Raw genomic sequence first — 21453 nt, forward strand, 5'->3', positions numbered from 1 at the left:
AATTGAACTGGTGTCTTCATCTTCTCTGTTCACCTGTTCCCATCAAGATGTGGGAGTCGCTATATAACCTTGCTGCTCTGTTAGTTGCTTGCCGGTCAACAATGTTATCAGAAGCCTCTCTGTGCTTGTTCCTGCTCCTAGACAACTACTAGATAAGTTGGACTCTTGTCCATGTTTGTTTTTGCATTTTGTTCCAGTTCACAGCTGTAGTTTCGTTACTGTGTCTGGAAAGCTCTTGTGAACGGGAATTGCCACTCTGGTGTTATGAGTTAATGCCAGAGTTTTAAAGTAATTTCTGGATGGTGTTTTTGATAGGGTTTTCAGCTGACCATGAAAGTGTCCTTTCTGTCTTCTGCTATGTAGTAAGTGGACCTCAAATTTGCTAAACCTATTTTCATACTACGTTTGTTATTTCATCTCAACTCACCGCCAATACATGTGGGGGGCCTCTGTCTCCTTTCGGGGTATTTCTCTAGAGGTGAGCTAGGACTAATATTTTCCTCTGCTAGCTTTATTTAGTCCTCCGGCTGGGCTGGGCATCTAGAATCAACGTAGGCATGCTACCCGGCCACTGCTAGTTGTGCGTTAGGTTTAGTTCATGGTCAGCTCAGTTCCCATCTTCCAAGAGCTAGTTCCTATATATGCTTATGCTATGTTCTCTTGCCATTGAGATCATGACAGATCCCCCACTGGAGTCTCCACAGGCACTCTGGACAGCCCATCCGCATTTGCGTTTTCGGTAGCAGAGCGATAGCGGATAGTAAAGTCGAACTTGGCCAGGCGAGCCATCCACCGTTGTTCTAAGGCCCCCAGTTTAGCATTCTCAAGGTGGGCCAGGGGATTATTGTCTGTTCGAACTTGAATTTTTGTACCTGTCAGGAAGCCTGCAAACTTTTCTGTCATGGCCCACACCAGAGCCAGGAGCTCTAACCGGAAGGAGCTGTAATTGTGAGGGTTTCTTTCGCTGTCTCGCAGGGACCTGCTAGCATACCCGATGACTCTCTCATGTCCATCCTGTATCTGAGAAAGTACGGCACCGAGTCCATGTAGGCTACCATCGGTGTACAACAGGAACGGTTGATCGAAGTCTGCGTAGGCCAAAATCGGGGCCGAAGTAAGGGCACTCTTTATAGCCTGGAAGGCCTCGTGTTGTCCCTGTGCCCAGGGGATGCGCTGGGTCTTCGCTACTCCAGCGGTCCCCCTCAGCAACTCATTGAGAGGACCGGCCATCTTCGCGAAGTCTTTAACAAACCGACGGTAGTAACCCGCGAGTCCCAGGAAGGCCTGGAGTTCTCTCACTGTTTGAGGGACTGGCCACTTCTGGATAGCAGCCACTTTTTCTGGCGAGGGTAGAACTCCATCTTGTGACACAATGTGACCCAGGTACTCGATCTCCCTCTTGAAGAGGTGGCATTTCTTTGGCTTCAACTTCAGGTTATGAGCACGCAATCTTCCGAGTACCTGTCCAAGCCGGGCAAGGTGGTCTTCGAAAGAGGACGAAAACACAATGATGTCATCCAGATAGATCAGGGTAGCCTCGAAATTTAAATCTCCCAAGCACTTTTCCATCAGCCGTTGAAAGGTGCCTGGAGCATTGGAGAGCCCGAAGGGCATCCGGTTAAACTCGAACAGTCCCATAGGGAGAATGAAGGCAGTTTTCTCTCTGTCTTTCTCTGCCACGGCTACTTGCCAATATCCGCTTGCTAGGTCCAGGGTGGAGAAGTACTTGGCTTTCCCCAATGCTGTCAAGGATTCCTCGATGCGGGGCAACGGATACGAGTCTCGAACAGTGCAGGCATTGAGTTTTCTGTAATCTACACAGAACCGGATGGTCCCGTCCTTTTTCTTGACGAGCACCACCGGGGCTGCCCAAGGGCTCTGACTACTCTGCACCACTCCTGAATCCAGCATCTGCCTCAGTAATGTTTTCACCTCTTGGTACATTTTGGGCGGGATCTGCCGGTATCGTTCTCGAATTGGACGAGCTTCCCCAGTCGGGATCTCATGCGTGATGGCTTCAGTACAGCCGAAATCTTCGGCATGACGGGCGAATGCGGCCTGATTCTTCCACAGCATAGTTTCTATCGCTTGCACACGCTCAGGGCCCATAGCCTTCACATCCACTTCCATTTGCTCAAGGATGACCCGTCCACTCCACTCCGGGGATGGTGTCTCTTCGTCTTCCACAGCAACTGCCAGGGCCCACCCCACGCCTTCTTTCGGTGATAAAGACATCTCCTTCTGACTCACCACTTCACCCTTATGCAGGTACACCAGGGCCAGATCTGTCCCTCGTGGCAAGGCGACCTCCCTGGGGCTCACATTCAAAGCTCTTATGGGGACATGTCCTCGCTGGACCACAGCTATCGTACGAGCTATCATGACTTCTTGATCCACTCCTCCGCCTACCACAGGCTGAACAACCACTTCCAACCCATCAAGGTTGCGGTGAGTCCCCACTGGGAGGTACACTATAGTTTCTTGCTCGGGAGGTAGGATTACAGGTTCTTTCCCAGGAGCCCGGATGACCCCTACCGTCTGATAAGATGGCACACTCTTCTGCGTCCCACAGACGCGGATCAGTCGTTGAAGGGCTTCTTGAGTAGGCTTATGTGGGGTAGCCTTCTTCCAATATCCAGGTCCCCGCTTGGTAAACATAATCTGATCGAGTTCACGTAGGATATTCATTCCCAGTACTACAGGCACATCTTTCTGGATAGGCTCAGGGACTAGCAAGATCCCTTTTCTCCCAACTTCTTGGCCACAGATTCGAATATTCATCCACACGACCCCTGTGACCGGGATCGGTTGTTGGTTGGCAGCAAACAACCGGATCAATGTCTCTTTCTCTGGCTTGGCCAGGTCCTGGAAATGCTGCTTGAAGTATGCTTCTGGCATCGTTGTCACTTGTGACCCGGTATCTACCAGGCAATCCACCAGAACTCCTTCAAATTCAGCACGTAGGATGGGGCTCCCAGCGATCAAGTGTTCGTTATGATATGGAGCGGCCTCTCTTCTCGCCTCCCCCGCAGAGTGCCGCACTACTGCGGGGGTTGGTAGTTTAACGGCGGCTTCCACTGGCCTTGAGTATAGTTCCGACAGTCTCTGGCAAGGTGCCCCCGTCCTCTACACTCCCAGCATTGAACGCCTCCCCCTCGCCGAGGGGTACTTCCAGCCTGTCCTCGGGCCGCCGATGTCTGACGGGAGGGGGCTTGTTCCCACTGATTCCTTGTCGATCGGGCCGAAGAATGGTTGTATGAGTATGGTGGGTCAGTTTCTTGTAGTTCCCCCACTCTCCGCTCCATCTGGGTCAGTTTCTCTTGTACGTTCACAAGGGACCGCTGCAAATCTTGCACTACCTGGACCAGCACATCTTGATGGTTTGGGTCCCCTCTGGAATTGGCGCCCTGGACACGTATCACTCCAGACGCATAGCTTCCTTCTTTACTTCGGGCCACTGTTTCCCCTCTGGAATTGGCGTCCTGGACACGCATCACTCCAGACGCGTAGCTTTCTTCTTTACTTCGGGCCACTGTTTCTGCCAGGACTTGACGAAACGTAAGGGCTGGATCTGCCCGGACCCGTTCTGACAGTGCCTGCCTCAAGGATGTGCTGTGTAGTCCCAGAATGAACTGCTCCCGGAGTATCCGGTCTTTAGAGCCCATGCCGCCAAGTCCATCTGCCTCCTGTCTCTGCACCTCTTCAAACACTTCCTGCAGTACCGTTGCATACTGAGAAATTCCTTCCTCTTCCCGCTGCAGCCTAGAGAAAAATTTGGCGCGAAGATGTCCCGCGCTAGCGGTCTCACCGTAGATCTCTTCCAGGAACTTCACTAGCTCCTTCAGGGTACTGCGGGTGAGTTCTGGTTGTAGGCAGACGTTTTTGCGGGCTTCCCCCTCTAGGGCAGTTAAAGCAATGTCCACTTCAAGGACTGGGCTTATGTTATAAATCTTCAGGGTGCATTGCAGCCGGGACACCCAGTCGGACAGTGGCATATTCTTGCCGTCAAATTTTGGGAGCACACTAAATATGGTGCCCATAGGGAGTGTCCTTGCAGGGGTTCCACCAATGCCCACAGCATCTCCATTAACATTAGCATTCCCGCCATTGCTGTCTGCTGCCTCCATCTTGGTGACAGTACCCTGCTCGCAGCGCCACTTGAAGCGATGGCCCGGGGACCACCACGGTGCAGGAGACTACTGTACACAAGACGAGGTGCAATCAACAAAGGATAGATTTATTGGGAGACAGGGAATGGAGGGGACATGGAAGATGCAAAAGCGTATTTACAATAGCAAAAGATAATGCACATGAGTCAACTTGTCTATATAACCGCACAGTGCTTCAACAATCATAAACTCAGAATCTATCTCACCAGCAACTTTACACAATAAAACATATATAGCTCAATGCTACTCTGCATATATCCTCCCTGGCCTCTACTACGCAGGCCACACGGATACCGTGCTCTAGCTACTGAAGTCTGCACTAGACCCTAGCTGGTGCACCAGGCAGGAACAGACTCACGGTGATGTTGGGGACACAGGTCCAGTCCCAGGGGGCCCCAAAAGTCCACAACGGTGGTGCGCACGGATTCCTATCAGCTCTGCTAAGCGTGGTCTTCTCCTTGCTCCTGGAAACCGTAAGTCCCCTTCCAAGTATCTTCGTGGCTTCACAAACCAGCGCAGAACAGCCACCCTTTGCTGTATCCGGGAAAGTCTCTCTACCAAACGCAGTTCGTCTCAAGCTGTGAAATCTTCCTTGCAGCCTACGGCTCTTCCTTGCAGACAGGCCAGAAGACAGGCCAGCACACAGTTCACACAGTTCACACAGTTCCCTCTAGAAACTTCTCTCTCTTCTCCCTGGAGACTTCCTATCTCCCACGCAGTCCAGGCTCAACTCCTCCCCTCAAGCTAGGGCAGTTCATCTTACAGCCTAAAGCAGGGGAAAAAGCAGAACAATCCATCTCACACCAGACAAGGGGGTGCAGTCTCTTAAAGTGACAGGGTGTTCCTTACTGTGCATAACAGCACCACCCTCTTACACTGTCACTCTCCCTGCTCCTGCCACTCTCTCTCTAGGCTAAATGCAGATTGTATGTGATACAAATGATTAGCACTTGGAACTTGGTTTTGTACTATGATGGCTCAGCTTCAGCACCAGTATCAACACTACATGACTCTGATTCGTTATACTGTGAACACACAGGCCTAGACAATCACTCTCTCCCACCAATAAGAAGTGTCACAGAGCTGTGCATTGGCTTCAGTGTGCCGAGCCAGCCTCCTCCTGTCCTTTATAACCCCTGATGATGTCAGATGGTCAGCCAATCACAGTAATACCACATCCAAGATGGCTACGGCATTACTGTGGCTCACAGGCAATGCCCACATGCTTATTGGCTGCGTAATAGGCACCAAAGATGCGGGCCAGGGATTTGAGTTTTACATCGAGCACCGCCCATTGGTTGACGAATAACGAGCACCGTGATACTCCAGTGATAACCAAGTATCACCAAGCACATTTGCTCATCCCTAATGCTTCTAGATGTTTATATGTATACTAGATGGTGGCCCGATTCTAACGCATAGGGTATTCTAGAATATGCATGTCCACGTAGTATATTGCACAGCCCACGAAGTATATTGCCCAGCCACGTAGTATATTGTCCAGCCATGTAGTATATTGCACAGCCCACGAAGTATATTGCCCAGCCACGTAGTATATTGTCCAGCCATGTAGTATATTGCCCAGTCACGTAGTATATTGCCCAGTCACGTAGTATATTGCCCAGTCAGATAGTATATTGCTCAGCCATGTAGTATATTTCCCAGCCACATAGTATATTGCCCAGCCACGTAGTATATTGCCCAGCAATGTAGTATATTGCCCAGTGCCGTAGTATATTGCCCAGCCACGTAGTATATTGCCCAGCCACGTAGTATATTGCACAGCCCACGTAGTATATTGCTCAGTCACGTAGTATATTGCCCAGCCACGTAGTATATTGCCCAGCCACGTAGTATATAGTACAGCCACGTAGTATATTGCCCAGCCACGTAGTATATTGCCCAGCCACGTAGTATATAGTACAGCCACGTAGTATATCGCCCAGCCACATAGTATATTGCCCAGCCACGTAGTATATAGTACAGCCACGTAGTATACAGCACAGAGCCACGTAGTATATTGCCCAGTGACGTAGTATATTGCCCAGTGACATATTATATTGCCCAGCCACGTAGTATATTGCCCAGTCACGTAGTATATTGCCCAGTCACGTAGTATATTGCCCAGTGACGTAGGTTATTGCCCAGCGATGTAGTATATTGCCTAGTCATGTAGTATATTGCCCAGTCACGTAGTATATTGCCCAGCGACGTAGTATATTTCCCAGCCATGTAGTATATTGCCCAGCCACGTAGTATATTGCCCAGCCACGTAGTATGTAGTATATTTGTCAGCCACATAGTATATTGCCCAGCCACATAGTATATTGCCCAGTAACGTAAAATAAAAAATAAACATACCCTCACCTTCCGAAGTGCCGTTGAAGTCCTGGGGCCGGTGTACGGTGCACGCGGCAGCTTCTGGTCCCAGGGTTGGTATGAGCGCAGGACCTGTGATGACGTCACGGTCACATGACCGTGACGTCATGGCAGGTCCTTCTCGCATAGCATCCTTGGCACCGGAACCTGCCGCTTGCTCTGCCGAGGACACCGCACCACGCCGGAGGATGAGAATAACCTTTTTTTATTATTATTATTATTTGTAACAGATCTTTTTAGTATTGATGCTGCATAGGCAGCATCAATAGTAAAAAAGTTGGTCACACAGGGTTAATAGCTGCGTTAATGGAGTGCGTTACACCGCGGTCCATTAACGCTGGCATTAACCCTGTGTGAGCGCTGACTGGAGGGGAGTATGGAGTGGGCAATGACTGCGGGGAGGAAGGAGCGGCCATGTTGCCGCGGACTGTGCCCGTCGCTGATTGGTCGTGGCAATGGTCGTGGGCGTTTTGCCACGACCAATCAGCGACTTGGATTCCATGACAGACAGAGGCCGCGACCAATGAATATCCGTGACAGACAGACAGAAGGACAGACAGACGGAAGTGACCCTTAGACAATTATATAGTAGATACCTGCATACCTTGTAACTTTGTGGTGATGGTGAGAAGAGGTGATTCTGTTGTTCTGCAGCTGATCCTGGAGACACATTACTGTAAATACTATTTGTATTTTCCAATTTCCAATATGTACTTAACTTCTAAGCACCATACTGTTTTAATGAAATTTAAATGGTTTAAAAAAAAAAGCAAAGCATATTAAAAGGGCTGCATATTATTTTAGGCTTCCAATATCCATTTATCATATTCATGCTAATGTAAGTTTGGGAAATCTTTCATGGAGAAGATTTGATGTCGAGGTGGATCAAGGATCTCCATCTAGGTGTGAGGTGCAGCGCCAGGGCCATAATCGTGGCTGAGTATATCTGGTTAAGCGCGCCCTGACCTCCCGTCACATATAAACAATGTCCCTTCTTGCATACCTTCTGCTGCACCCTCTGCCCCATCAGGGTGCCATCAGGGCTGCTTAAGTTTGGCTGCAAGTGTGGTTGAGCACAAAGGGACGTAGTCTAGTTCAAACCGTAAACGAAGAACTTTACTTAGTTTCAATCGCAGCACGTCCACATCAGTTAGAGCATCAACACAGAGTACGACATCGTTCACATCTTTTACTTTCCCTGTCTTCACTTATTCCTCCCAGGGTTTCCCTGGGACGTACCGAACCGTTGGTACTGCACCGTCCTCCCTGTCCAGCATGACTACTCTTAGGGTTCCCTCATCTGTTTCACCCCAGACAGAAGGGCTTCAGCCCATGTAGATAGCTGCCACATTTTCGGAGCGACCTGCGTCTTTATCCTGCTTCAGTTCTTTAGCTGTAACTTTCTGACCCACTGGCACTGGACGGCTGGGCCTCCTTCATAGAACGCTGTGTAGCTGCTGCGCTGTCCTGGGCTCTTAAGCCCCTCTTGACGCCAGGGGCTCCATGGCCCTCTGAGCTGTCTCAGCTCCTAGTCTTCACTGAACTCTCAACAAGAAATACTCTTGTCTTACCCATGGCTGGCCCCTCCTATGAGTGAGCTATACACTCATAAGTGTCCACTCATCTTGTGTCCACCCTGGGGTACTGCACTTACCCTTAACTACAGTACTACTCTTTCCCTATTACAAAGTAATCCACATTGTACAACAGCGCACAAAGCGGCATCAACATAGCAGCACACATGAACATATCAGTAATTTTAAGACATCCACATGTTTCAATGAGAATCGGGTCGGTTCTTAAAGTGGTGAGGCGAGCGACAGTCCTTAGAGCCCCTTACATAGGGATGGAGGAATTTCTTATTCTATGTCCGCACCCCTCTCTGCCCCCTTATGTGTGAGCAGCGCCGTCAAACCAAACAAAAATTATTTTCAGGGATGAAATTGAGACAGATCTGGTGCGACTGCTCTTATAATTCTATATATAATAACTCACTGCTTACAAGTGATGTACAGCCATGGTGTGTTATAGCTTCATACAAAATAGTTTCATTCATTTTCAGCTCAGCCGTCTACATTCTTAAAACTAAACAGTGACGGATCTCTTGAGTGTGGAGCCATCGATGGGGATCCACCTGCAGAAATCTCCTGGATCCCAAATTTAGGTGATATAATCACTACAGAACTAGAAAATCCGGACGGGATGTGGTCTGTGGTCAGCACATTCAGGAGAAGTGGAATTAATGGGATATCGGTGACTTGTGTTGTATCTCATCCAACATTTGTAAATCCATGGAAAGCAGACATTACACTGAGCGGTGGTACGTATATGTGTGTGTGGAATATAATGAACCTCCACTGAAAAATTCATTGTGGAGAAAACTTCTTAAGTCATTTTTGCTTGTAGCCTAACTTCCATAATTCGAGATGTCTCATGTCGATTGATAAATTTGGTGTATCTTTAGATTTAATTCTTCCGTCTCTTCCACTCTTTTTTCTATTTTTTTTACACTTTTTACACCCACGCCAGTACTTATTTAAAAAGTTGCAACTCATAAATCTGACTTAATCATGATTTGCATCACTAATCATGCCATTTACCACCTTCTTCCAAAAAATAGAGAAGCATAAAATAGCAACAAGTCACAAATGTTACTCTGCATGTTTAGACAATGCTCCATTATTTTTTTTTACATTTTTTAATTAGACAAAGATTTTACATTTTGACAATGGCTCAATACGTACAGTGGGTACGGAAAGTATTCAGACCCCTTTAAATTTTTCACTCTTTGTTTCATTGCAGCCATTTGGTAAATTCAAAAAAATTCATTTTTTCCTCATTAATGTACACTCTGCACCGCACCTTGTCTGAAAAAACCCCAGAAATGTAGTAATTTTTGCAAATTTACTAAAAAAGAAAAACTGAAATATCCCATGGTCATAAGTATTCAGACCCTTTGCTCAGTATTGAGTAGAAGCCCCTTTTGAGCTAGTACAGCCATGAGTCTTCTTGGGAATGATGCAACAAGTTTTTCACCCCTGGATTTGGGGATCCTCAGCCATTTTTCCTTGCAGATCCTCTCCAGTTCCGTCAGGTTGGATGGTGAATGTTGGTGGACGCCATTTTCAGGTCTCTCCAGAGATGCTCCATTGTGTTTAGGTCAGGGCTGTGGCTGGGCCGGTCAAGAATAATCACAGAGTTGTTCTGAAGCCACTCCTTTGTTATTTTAGCTGTGTGCTTAGGGTCATTGTCTTGTTGGAAGGTGAACCTCTGCCAAGTCTGAGGTCCAGAGCACTCCGGAAGAGGTTTTCATCCAGGATATCTCTGTACTTGTCCGCATTCATGTTTCCTTCAATGACAACCAGTCGTCCTGTCCCTGCAGCTGAAAAACACCCCCATAGCATGATGCCGCCACCATGTTTCACTGTTGGGATTGTATTGGGCAGGTGATGAGCAGTGCCTGATTTTTTCCACACATACCACATAGAATTATCACCAAAAAGGTCTATCTTCATCTCATCAGACCAGAGATTCTTATTTCTCATATTCTGGGAGTCCTTCATGTGTTTTTTAGCAAACTCTATGAGGCTTTCATATGTCTTGCACTGAGGAGAGGCTTCCGTCGGGCCACTCTGCCATAAAGGCCTGACTGGTGGAGGGCTGCAGTGATAGTTGACTTTGTGGAACTTTCTCCCATCTCCCTACTGCATCTCTGGAGCTCAGCCACAGTGATCTTGGGGTTCTTATTTACCTCTGTCACCAAGGCTCTTCTCCCATGATTGCTCAGTTTGGCTGGACGGCCAGGTCTAGGAAGACTTCTGGTGGTCCCAAACTTCTTCCATTTAAGGATTATGGAGGCCACTGTGCTCTTAGGAACGTTGAGCACTGCAGAAATTCTGCTGTAACCTTGGCCTGATCTGTGCCTTGCCACAATTCTGTCTCTGAGCTCCTTGGCCAGTTCCTTTGACCTCATGATTTTCATTTGGTCTGACATGCACTGTGAGCTGTGAGGTCTTATATAGACAGTTGTGCGCCTTTCCAAATCAAGTCCTATCAGTTTAATTACACACAGCTGGCCTCCAATGAAGGAGGAGAACCATCTCAAGGTGGATCACAAGGAAATGGACAGCATGTGACTTAAATATGAGTGTCTGAGCAAAGGGTCTGAATACTTATGACCATGTGATATTTCAGTTTTTCTTTTTCAATAAATTTGCAAAAATTTCTACATTTCTATTTTTTTTTCAGTCAAGATGGGGTGGAGATTGTACATTAATGACAAAAAAATGAACCTTTTTGAATTTACCAAATGGCTGCAATGAAACAAAGAGTGAAAAATGTAAAGGGGTCTGAATACTTTCCGTACCCACTGTACATTCCTATGTATACATACATTTATTCTTCTGTGTGGGACACAAACAATAATAACAGAATAGGGGGTAAGGCACTTACCACGCCTGCATGCGAGATATCGGGAGAATGTTGTTCCAGCAGCTTACCCCAGTGTCCCTGCCGAGCAAGTCTTAGTATTAATTCACACATTTTTTTTACCCAACTAACACTTCTGACAAATTCTTCTGACTCTTCTCATACCGTAGTGGGCCTCTGGACTTTCCTTGCTGCACAAAACCTTCCAGTTTCCAATCAAATAGCTTCTTATACGCCATTTCAGATACCGGCCACCGGCAGTACCTCATTATTTATATAACCTTTTATCTTGATTTCTAGGATATAAACTTCGATTTGATATCATTCTGAGATTAATTGTCACCGTAATCTTCACTGTACTCTTCATAGGATTTCTTCTATACCTAAAGATCAATTGCCAGGTACTTATATTATACTAATATGAGGGTGATACATCCTGTAGGTCTCCATTTACGTAGGGTTACAGTATAACAAGAAATGTATTAATCTTTATATATTATCACAAGTCAATGATGTTCATCAGAAATGGGAGAATCATTTCGATGTCAGTTCACTAATTTAGAACGATATGTGCTTCCCTCCACGTGATTCGCCTAAGATGACCACCACCAACAATTGCAAAAGATGAAATCACCATAATCCTTTGCAGCTATCACATCACATGGTATAGCAAAGCCAGTCTGGAAGGTATCACAGGAAAGGGAAAATTGTGGATGATCCGCGCTGTAATCGTAATGGTACATCCAGGTCCACACAAGTGGGTTAGCGATTTTTTATTTGGTCAACGAATTTCAAAGTACTATACACTTCTTCATCAGGACAAGAAAAAAAATGTTTTTTCTCCTGCTGAAGAAGAGTGCAGTATTTTGAGACGGATTGACCAAATAAAACAATGCAAACCCTCTTGTGTGGACCTGGATGTACCATTTCGATTACCAGCAGCTCGGATCATCCACAATTTTCCTTTCCGGTGATGTCTTCGGTCTGAGGACTCATTCGACCTGCAGCAGATGGATTTCCATTCCATCACAATGTTGTTGGATCAGGTTATCAAAACCTTTTTTTTAATATTTAATTGTTAAGACCCTACTGAGCTGATTTCTGCTCCCTTGTTCTCTAATCTGGAAGGTATATCATAGCCTGAATAAAAGCCAAGGCAGGGAATGCAGTAGTCATGTTGTGGTGAATCTGGGTAGTGAGCGGACATCTCAGATCACAGATTAGAAAGATGGATAGAAAGTTATAAAAGAGTGAGTAAACTTTACAGATAATATGTGGCTATGTGGCTGTAAGTGTATGAGGAAAAGAGAATAATACAGTTTTATAGATTAGAAGAGAGAAAACCAGACTGTCATACACATAATTTCAGTGAATAGGAGACATCAGAGTACTTTCAATTTGCAAAAGATCGAAATTCTTGGCAAAATTTGGTGAAGGTGGTGAATTTGTATTTCAAAAGATTTGATCATCTCTAATGATTGTTCCATAGATTGTATGCAGTGCTCTCTTCAGCCTCTGGAGGGAGCTATTAGTGCATTTATTCACTTTCTTTACGTGTACTATAGTGAACGCCTCCAGACAGAAATAAAGATCCTGGAAATTATTGCAAGAGTAATAATAAGACTGTGGACCATCTATAATACTGGTGTCCTTAGATAAGGCAGAGGGTCGGTGAGACGTCAGGCTCCAGGTCCTGATGTGACTGCAGTCTCGGCATCCCCCAATGTTAATCTTGTGCTCATAGATCCGATATGTTGTAATTATGTATCACACAGGTTTATTTTACTGCTTTTTGTTCTATTCAACAACACATAGAACCTTCGATCAATTAATATCTGTTGTACTAGAAAAATCAACATTTCTTTCTTGTGCTCCTGATTCTATACGAACTCTGTTATTATTGCATTGAATGATTCATATTTTTATGTTTTTTAACTGACAGAATATTCCCAGAGAGCAAAAGAATGAAGACCGATAATAAGAAACACGGATTGATGATGTTTCTATTGATTGGATTATCAGAAATGGATTTTACCTTTTCTTTAACTTCTTCAATGTTATTGTCTTTTTGTTGTAAATTTTGTATTTTCCTTCAGTAAAGTTTTTCTCATACTCTTCTGCATGTTTGATCATTTTATTACAGATTTCTGATCTGGCAGCTGCGGATTTTCACCTTTTAGTCCTTCTTTAAATTCCTGACGAACTATTTATGAATTGTTCTAGATTTTCATTGCCCAGAGAAATAAAAAGAATTACAGGCTAATGACCTGAGAGTTCTACCCAAAGAACCCCAATAACAACAACACCCCCAATAAGCAAGAAGATCTCTGCTGGGTCTCATCAATTCCTCTAACAGAATAATTCACAAATATACAGCTGTGAGAAAAAGTGTTTGCCCCCTTCCTGATTTCATTTGCATGTTTGTCACACTGAAATGTTTCAGATCACCAAACAAATGTAAATATCAGACAAAGATAACACAAATAATCACAAAATGCAGTTTATAAATGAAGGCCTTTATTATTAAGATACAAAGAAATCCAAACCTACAGGGTCCTGTGTAAAAAAGTGATTGCCACCCCACCCCCTTAAAACATGAATTAACTGCGGTTTATCACATCTTTGGGAAGCTGAGTTCAAATTCTCTTTCCATACACAGACCTGATTACTGCCACTGATTAAGTGCGACAAACATGCAAAAGAATAGGAAATCAGAAAGGGGGCAAACACATTTTCATCCAACTGCATATTTACATAAGATAGGTGGAGAGAACATTTTTGTAGTATGAAAATTATATTTTCACAATTCATTCTTTCCATTTATTAACATACAGTTGTGCTCAAAAGTTTACATTCCCCGGCAGAATTTTTGCTTTCTTGGCCTTTTTTCGGAGAATATGAGTGATAACACCTGCTTGTACAGTAGTGAAACCAGCAATTTTTGTAAGAGATTTGACAGTCTCACTTCTTGTACATTAAGGGATCTATAGTTTGAAGGCTCGTACAGTAAAGAATCCAGTGACATTGAGCACACAGTAAAGAATCTATTGTATCATTGCTTGTACTGTATATAATCCATAGCCTCACTGCTCGAAAAGAAGCCATTGTCTGACTGCTTGTACGGTAATGAATCCATAGTTCCAATATTTGTACAATTAAAGAATCCAGCCCCACTTCTTGTACAGTAATGAATCTACAGTCTCACTGCTCATAAAGTAAGAAATCCATAGTCTCGAGGTGCAAGGAATCCAATCATCCTGCATGTACAGCAAAGAATCTAATGTTTAATTTCTTGTACAGTAAATAATTCCTAATCTATCTACTTGTAAAGTATAGAACTATTTGTCTTATTGCTTGTACAGTAATGAATCCACAGTACCACAATAAAGATTCCACAGTCTCACTGCTCATACAGTAAAGAATCCAAGGTCTCAAGGCCTGGATGTCTTCCTGGAGCGTAACAATTTTGTATCTTACAGTTATTCGGATCTTTAGAAGGACATAGATCTGGGGATTTATTCTGACGGAACATAGGCTGAGCTGGATGGACACATGTTTTTTTTTGCCCTTACTAACTATGTTACTATATGTAAACATACTGATCCCGTAGCTAAGTAAGTTACGTATCGATCACAAAAGTGTTCTATCAAATACGATAAAAACCATATAAAAACCTACATACAAAATCTTTAAAAACAGAGTGCCTCAAACCATAGAACACATATACATAAGGAGATTAAGCTGGAGCAGTAAGGTACACCAAAAAAATAAATAAATTAATAAATATATTAATATCGCTCAGATTCTCAAACATAACCTGGTACTGCAATGTATTTACAAAGAGGCGTAATCTACAGTTATAAAATACACGTGCAGCTATTGAATAACAATAAAAGTCATGATGGCACATGCCAGAGCTGCAATCGTGCCTGTAATGAAACATATTTTGTACCATAATACAAAGCAAGTTCCCTGTGCCTAGTATATATTACCTGTGTCCACACTGTCTCCACACATGAGATGCCCCATGGCACGCTTAAACTCCCGACCCCGACGCGCGTTTCGCTGACTGCTTCTTCCTGGGGGTCACACTAGGCTCGATTCATTGCAGGCACGATTGCAGCTCTGGCATGTGGCATCATACGGCTTTTATTGTTATTCAATAGATGAACGTGTATTTTATAACTGTAGATTACGCCTTTTTGTAGCTACATTGACGTACAAGGTTGTGTTTGAGAATCTGAATGATATTAATATATTTATATATATTTTTTTTTTGGGTGTACCTCACTGCTCCAGCTTAATCTCCTTATGTATATATGTTGTATGGTTTGAGGCACTCTGTTTTTAAGGATTTTGTATGTACTTTTTATATGCTTTGAATAAAAGACATTTTTTTATCATATTTCATAGAACACTTTTTTGATCTATATGTAACTTACATAGCTACAGGATCACAGGATCGGTATGTTTATATATATTTCAAAGTGTACCTCACCTCGTTTCCGAGGAAAGTGAGCATGGGTAATGTGCTTGCTTATCATATGTTACTATATGGTAAGGAATCAAATAAACAACGCCACGGTAGAGAATCTCTAGTTTCACTGCGTATTCAACAAATATTCCATTGTCTCACTGCTTGTACAGTAATGAGAGAACCTCACAAAATGCAGTCCAAAAATCCCGTAAAAAGTGAAAGTTTATTAAATATTCATTAAAATGAAATGATACAATAAAGAACAGGTAACTGGATAACAGAGGGAAACAGATGAAGCACCATATGGCGGTACAATAAACCAAAGGACTCATGTCCACATCACTGCAACACTTGTACTACCATTAATGTAAAGGGCCCATGGCCATATACAAACTAGGATCAGTATCCCCTTATTCATCGATAACAGTATCAAACACATCATGGCCAGAAACACCCATGTAAGCATGTAAACTACCTGGTTGTGATGCAGTGAGAGGTCCAGAATCCACCCCGACGCGCGTTTCGGAGCACTGGGCTCCTTCCTTGTACAGTAATGAATCCATAGTATCACTATTCATACACTGAAGAATCTACACTGTTTGCACAGTAGAGAATCCATAATCTCACTGCTCACACAGTAAAGAACCCATAGTCTTACTGCTCACATGGCAAAAATCCCTGTTTATGATGAAGGTTAACCCTTCTGTCTTTTAGACATACAGGATGCCCCTTGTCATCATTGCAGGCTTAGTTGTAAACAGGTGGTTAGAAATATATCTATGTACTGTTCTATGTATATATATATATATGTATATACATATATCTAATATATAAAGCTGAATGTATGTATGTGTGTATGTCCGGGATTGGCATCTCCACCGTCACAGCTACAGCCACAAAATTTTGCACAGTCACACGTCTGGACCCCGAGAGCGTCATAGGCTATGTTGTGAGGTGAAATTTTAACCCCGCGCTTTCCAATTCACCAAACAATTTTGCCCCTATCTACATAATGGGGAAAAAGTGAACGGAAAAGTGTTGGAGGCAAATTAACAGCTGCCAGATGTGAACAAGGGGGACTTAAAGAATGAGAGCGATGGTGACAAAGAGTATATACCGTACAGTTGCTAAGGTGGGGCCCCGACATGGGATAATCACCACACCACCACGGGGATATGAACACACACACAAAATGCGCCACACACTACCACGTGCTCGAACACATATACCACCCTCAGCGCACATTTCACCACACATACACCAACCTCACCACATATACAGGAGGAGATGACATACAGGTATGTACTACATACAGGAGGAGATGACACAGGTACCGTATTTTCCGGCGTATAAGACGACTGGGCGTATAAGACGACCCCCCAACTTTTCCAGTTAAAATGTAAAATCTCCTTAAAAGTCGGGGGTCTTCTTATAAACCGTGTCGTCTTATAGGACCGGTAACTAATGTGCCTTTTGGGGGGGGGGGGGAGTGGGCCTGATGATGACGAGGGGGCGTCTCACAGGAAAGTGAGTATCCCCCATTACCTCATTGTATCGCTGCAGCGTGGGGTCTCTGCTGGGAGCGGCGGCTGCTGCTCCTCATTGTGCAGCGTGGGTGCTGTGCTGTGGCGGCTCCTCTTCTTCAGTGTGGGGCCTCTGTGCAGCTGGGCGGCGGCGGCGGCGGCGGCTTATCTTCAGGCAGTCGGGGCTCCTCCGGTATCTCCTTAAAGCCCGGAGGCCCTGCCGGCAACTCCATCGGTGCAATGCAGTGGCCTTCAGGAACATGGCCGCTGCTCAGATTCAGATCTCGTCCCGAGATCTCGGGAGACGAGATCTGAATCTGAGCAGCGGCCATTTTCCCGGAGACAGCTCCATTGCTGCTATGCGGTGGCCCGGCCGCTGGGGGCTGCGCATGCTCAGATTCAGATCTCTGAATCTGAGCAGCGGCCATGTTCCCGGAGGCCACTGCATTGCACCGATGGAGTTGCCGGCAGGGCCTCCGGGCTTTAAGGAGATACCGGAGGAGCCCCGACTGCCTGAAGATAAGCCGCCGCCGCCGCCCAGCAGCATTGAGGCCCCACACTGAAGAAGAGGAGCCGCCGCCCCACGCACAGCACAGCAGCCGCCGCCGCTCCCAGCAGAGACCCCACGCTGCAATGATACAATGAGGTAATGGGGGATACTCACTTTCCTGTGAGACGCCCCCTCGTCGTCATCAGGCCCACTCCCCCCCCACCCACCATATACACCCGGCAATGCGATACCCGGCGTATAAGACGACCCCCGACTTTTAAGATGATTTTCAGGGGTTAAAAAGTCGTCTTATACGCCGGAAAATACGGTATATGCTATATACAGGAGGAGATGACATACAGGTATATACTATATAAAAGAGGAGATGACACATAAGTATATACAGGAGGAGATGACATACAGCAAGTATATACTATATACAGGGGAGATGACATACAGGCATATACTATATACAGGAGATGACATATAGGTATATACTATATATAGGAGCAGATGACATACAGGTATATACTATATACAGAAGAGATGACATACAGGTATATACAATATACAGGAGGAGGTGACATACCGCAGGTATATACTATTTACAGGGGAGATGACATACAGGTATATACTATTGTCGGGACCACACTCAGTCGGAGCAGCCTTTGTAAGTGGGGAATCACCAGAAATAATACACAAGACACGTCTCGTATAGTATATCACTGGGAAGCCTTTGAAGCACGCCTGCCTTCAAGGTGCTATCCCCTCTTTATATAGTTGTACAAGTAGTTTCAGTGGTTATACAAGTTTTGCTTGTTTAAACAAAGAGAGAAAAGAGAAGACAAAAGAAAACAGTTTCGGCTATGTGATAGTTTCACAACAAACAAAGCAGTACAGTTTCGCCTAAGTGGCAGTTTTACAAACAAAAAATAGGATTTCACACTATGGCTAAAATGTCCTTGAATGGACATGTCAATATTGATCACAAATTCTTTTTGGTTCATTGAGGTAACCATTTTTGTTCCGCTCTTCACAATCCCCCCTTTGACATATTCCATTCAAAACCTTGTCATATAGACGATTATTTTAGTCATTCTTTTTGTGATATTAAAAAAACTTTATATTCTCGCATCCATTACACAAAATTTATTTGTGCATACCGAGATACCCTTGAATACAACCTTGAATAATACATATATAATTACAATAACTATAACTGTATGTATTAGGCTTTGCATAATCCCGGTAACCCACCCACCGATCCCCCTGAACCAATTGGCCGGGTTAAGAAAAGAAAAGGTATCTGACCACCAGCTATCCTTATTTTGGTCATTGTCTTTGTCATACTGATCCCTGAGTCGTTGTACGTCTTCTAATTTAAATCTCATACTCATAGTACTATTCGGGTCTATATAATGACAGCAGGTGGGTCCGATGATTTGACACATACCCCCTTGTGAGGCAGTTAGGTAATCCAATACCAGGGTATGTTGGTTAGTGACTATTATAAGCTGATTCTGTACAGCTATACTAGTATTTAATATGTCCAATATATCCCAGATCTGGTCATCTAGATAATCCGTGGCTCTAACTAATTTATCCCACATCTGTGTTAACATTATTAACATCAATATCATGAGTCTTATACTGCTTTTTTGCAATGGCTTGCATGTATCCATGATGCCTTTCCTTCAAGCTTGACTGCTGTTGGAGTTGTTAACAGGACTTGGAAAGGTCCGTCAAATCTCGGTTCCAGAGTCTTTCTGGTGTGTCTTTTCACGTAGATTTGATCACCAGGTTCCAACTTGTGGCCTCCTTCGAGATTTTCTGGATCTGGAAGGGAAGCAAAAACTTGCGAATGCACTTTAGTTAAACGTTTTTGTAATTCTTGTACATAAGCAGTTAAAGTCTCAGTATTCAACATCAGTTGTTGTGGAAAATAACAACCCAAATTTGCTGCTCTACCAAAAAGAATCTCATGTGGTGACAGCTTAGCCTTCCCCCTTGGGGCGTTTCGGATGGAATACAGGGCAAGTGGTAGACACTCGGTCCAAGGCTTTCCTGTTTCTGCCATGGCCTTCTGGATTTTTAATTTTATTGTTCCATTTAATCTTTCCACTTTACCTGAACTCTGTGGGTGATACGGAGTGTGAAACTGGTTTTCTACTCCCAACATTTTCATAACATTCTGGAATATTTCTCCAGTAAAATGGGTACCCCTATCTGACTCGATCACCTCAGGCATGCCGTAACGGGGTATCAGTTCATGTGCTATTTTAATGGCAGTAGTTTTTGCTGAGGCTTTACGAACTGGATAAGCCTCTGGCCACCCTGAGAACATGTCCACACACACAAGCACATATTCGTATCCATTGTACCTAGGAAGCTGGATGTAGTCGATCTGGAGTCTTTGAAAGGGATACAGTGGTCTTACATGATGCTTGGTTGGGGTTTTAATGGTCTGACCTGGATTGTGTGTCAGGCATATAGCGCATGCAGCACACATGTTCCGAGCGAAATTACCAAAGCCTGGAGCCAACCACCTTTCTTTTACCTTGAGCGTCATACTGTTTGCCGATACATGCGTAGGTAGGTGGAGGTCACTCGCCACTGCGGGGTACCAGGCTCTGGGTAAACATAACAAAGTTCCTTTTTTCCATAATCCTTGCTGATCTTCTGCCCCTTTTTTCTGCCACTGCCCTCTTTCTTCGTCGTCTACCTGTTTCTGAGCTTCCTTCAATCTCTCCTCATCATCTTCAGAGCTATCTAGTGTGTGGGCATGATGTAAGGGTTTACGTGCTGCCTGTTTTGCTGCTTTGTCGGCTTTATCGTTACCCCTGGCTTCCTCGGTGTCGAGTCTCACATGTGCAGCTACCTTTATCACCGCTATTTCTTTAGTTTCTTGTGCTGCCTCCAGAATCTGTCTAATGAGGGAGGCATGTTTAACAGGTTGGCCTGAAGCAGTCATATAACCTCTGGCTCTCCATATTACGCCAAAATCGAAAATAATGCCATGTGCATATCTAGAATCAGTGTATATGTTTGCTGTCTGATCTTTGGCTATTTTTAGAGCTTCAACTAATGCCGTAAGTTCTGCTTCTTGTGCAGACTGATTAGCAGGGAGAGGTTCTGCTTTCAGCACTTCATGCTGAGTTACTACCGCATAACCTGTATGAAATTGTCCATTCATATCTGCATATCTACTGCCATCTATGAAAAGTTCAAATGTAGCATTACAGAGTGGCTTGTCACGTACATTACGTAAGCCCTGAGTCTCTTGTTCCATTAATTGTACACAATCATGCATTGACTCTGATGGGTCAAAGGAGTTGGAGAGTGCAGTTTCCTCAGGTATGGTACCCCCCTCAGACTCTAAAGGGAGCAAAGACGCGAGATTAAGAGTCTGAACCCTGGCAAAGGAAATGTTGGGCGGCAGTAGTAGGGAACATTGGAGACGGAGGTGTCTGGCCATTGAAATATGTTTAGGTTGGACCTGGTTAAGAATGCCATGTACATCATGAGTGGTCTGAACTAGAAGTGGGTGATCAAGAACAATCTCAGAAGCTTTATCTAATAACAGTGAAATTGCGGCTACTACTCTTACACAAGAAGGTGCGGCTCTAGCTACAGGGTCCAGATGAGCTGATATGTATGCCACAGGTCTCTGTTTGTTTCCATGTTTTTGTGTGAGCACCCCTGTAGCATGTGAGGATATCTCAGCTGCCATCAATTGAAAAGGTTTAGTGTAGTCTGGGAGTCCCAGAGCCGGAGCTGATACCAGTGCTGTTTTCAAAGAGGAAAATGACTGTTTAGCCTCTTCACTGAGTGAATATGGCGTGTTGGCAATACAGTCATATAAAGACTGCATGAGTTGACTTGCATGTATGATCCACTGTCTACAGTGTGAAACAATACCCTTCTGCATATGTTACCTTTGAGGATATATTGTCAGGATATGGTAAAAAGTCTTGATTTAAAATGGAG

General features: G+C 44.5%; 1 protein-coding gene across 1 annotated transcript in view; it reads left to right on the forward strand.

Moving 5' to 3' along the window:
* LOC143817904 (MAM domain-containing glycosylphosphatidylinositol anchor protein 1-like) overlaps positions 1 to 13093 on the forward strand; it is a 91951-nt gene extending 78858 nt beyond the window's left edge. Inside the window, exons 4-6 of the mRNA XM_077299373.1 lie at positions 8611 to 8868; positions 11277 to 11377; positions 12919 to 13093. Coding sequence (XP_077155488.1) covers positions 8611 to 8868; positions 11277 to 11377; positions 12919 to 12954 — 395 coding nt within the window. The 3' untranslated portion in view covers positions 12955 to 13093. The remainder of the gene's footprint in view (positions 1 to 8610; positions 8869 to 11276; positions 11378 to 12918) is intronic.
* The last annotated feature ends 8360 nt before the right edge of the window (positions 13094 to 21453 follow it).

The sequence above is a fragment of the Ranitomeya variabilis genome, chromosome 3 (genome assembly GCF_051348905.1).
Source record: "Ranitomeya variabilis isolate aRanVar5 chromosome 3, aRanVar5.hap1, whole genome shotgun sequence".
Taxonomy (NCBI): domain Eukaryota; kingdom Metazoa; phylum Chordata; class Amphibia; order Anura; family Dendrobatidae; genus Ranitomeya; species Ranitomeya variabilis.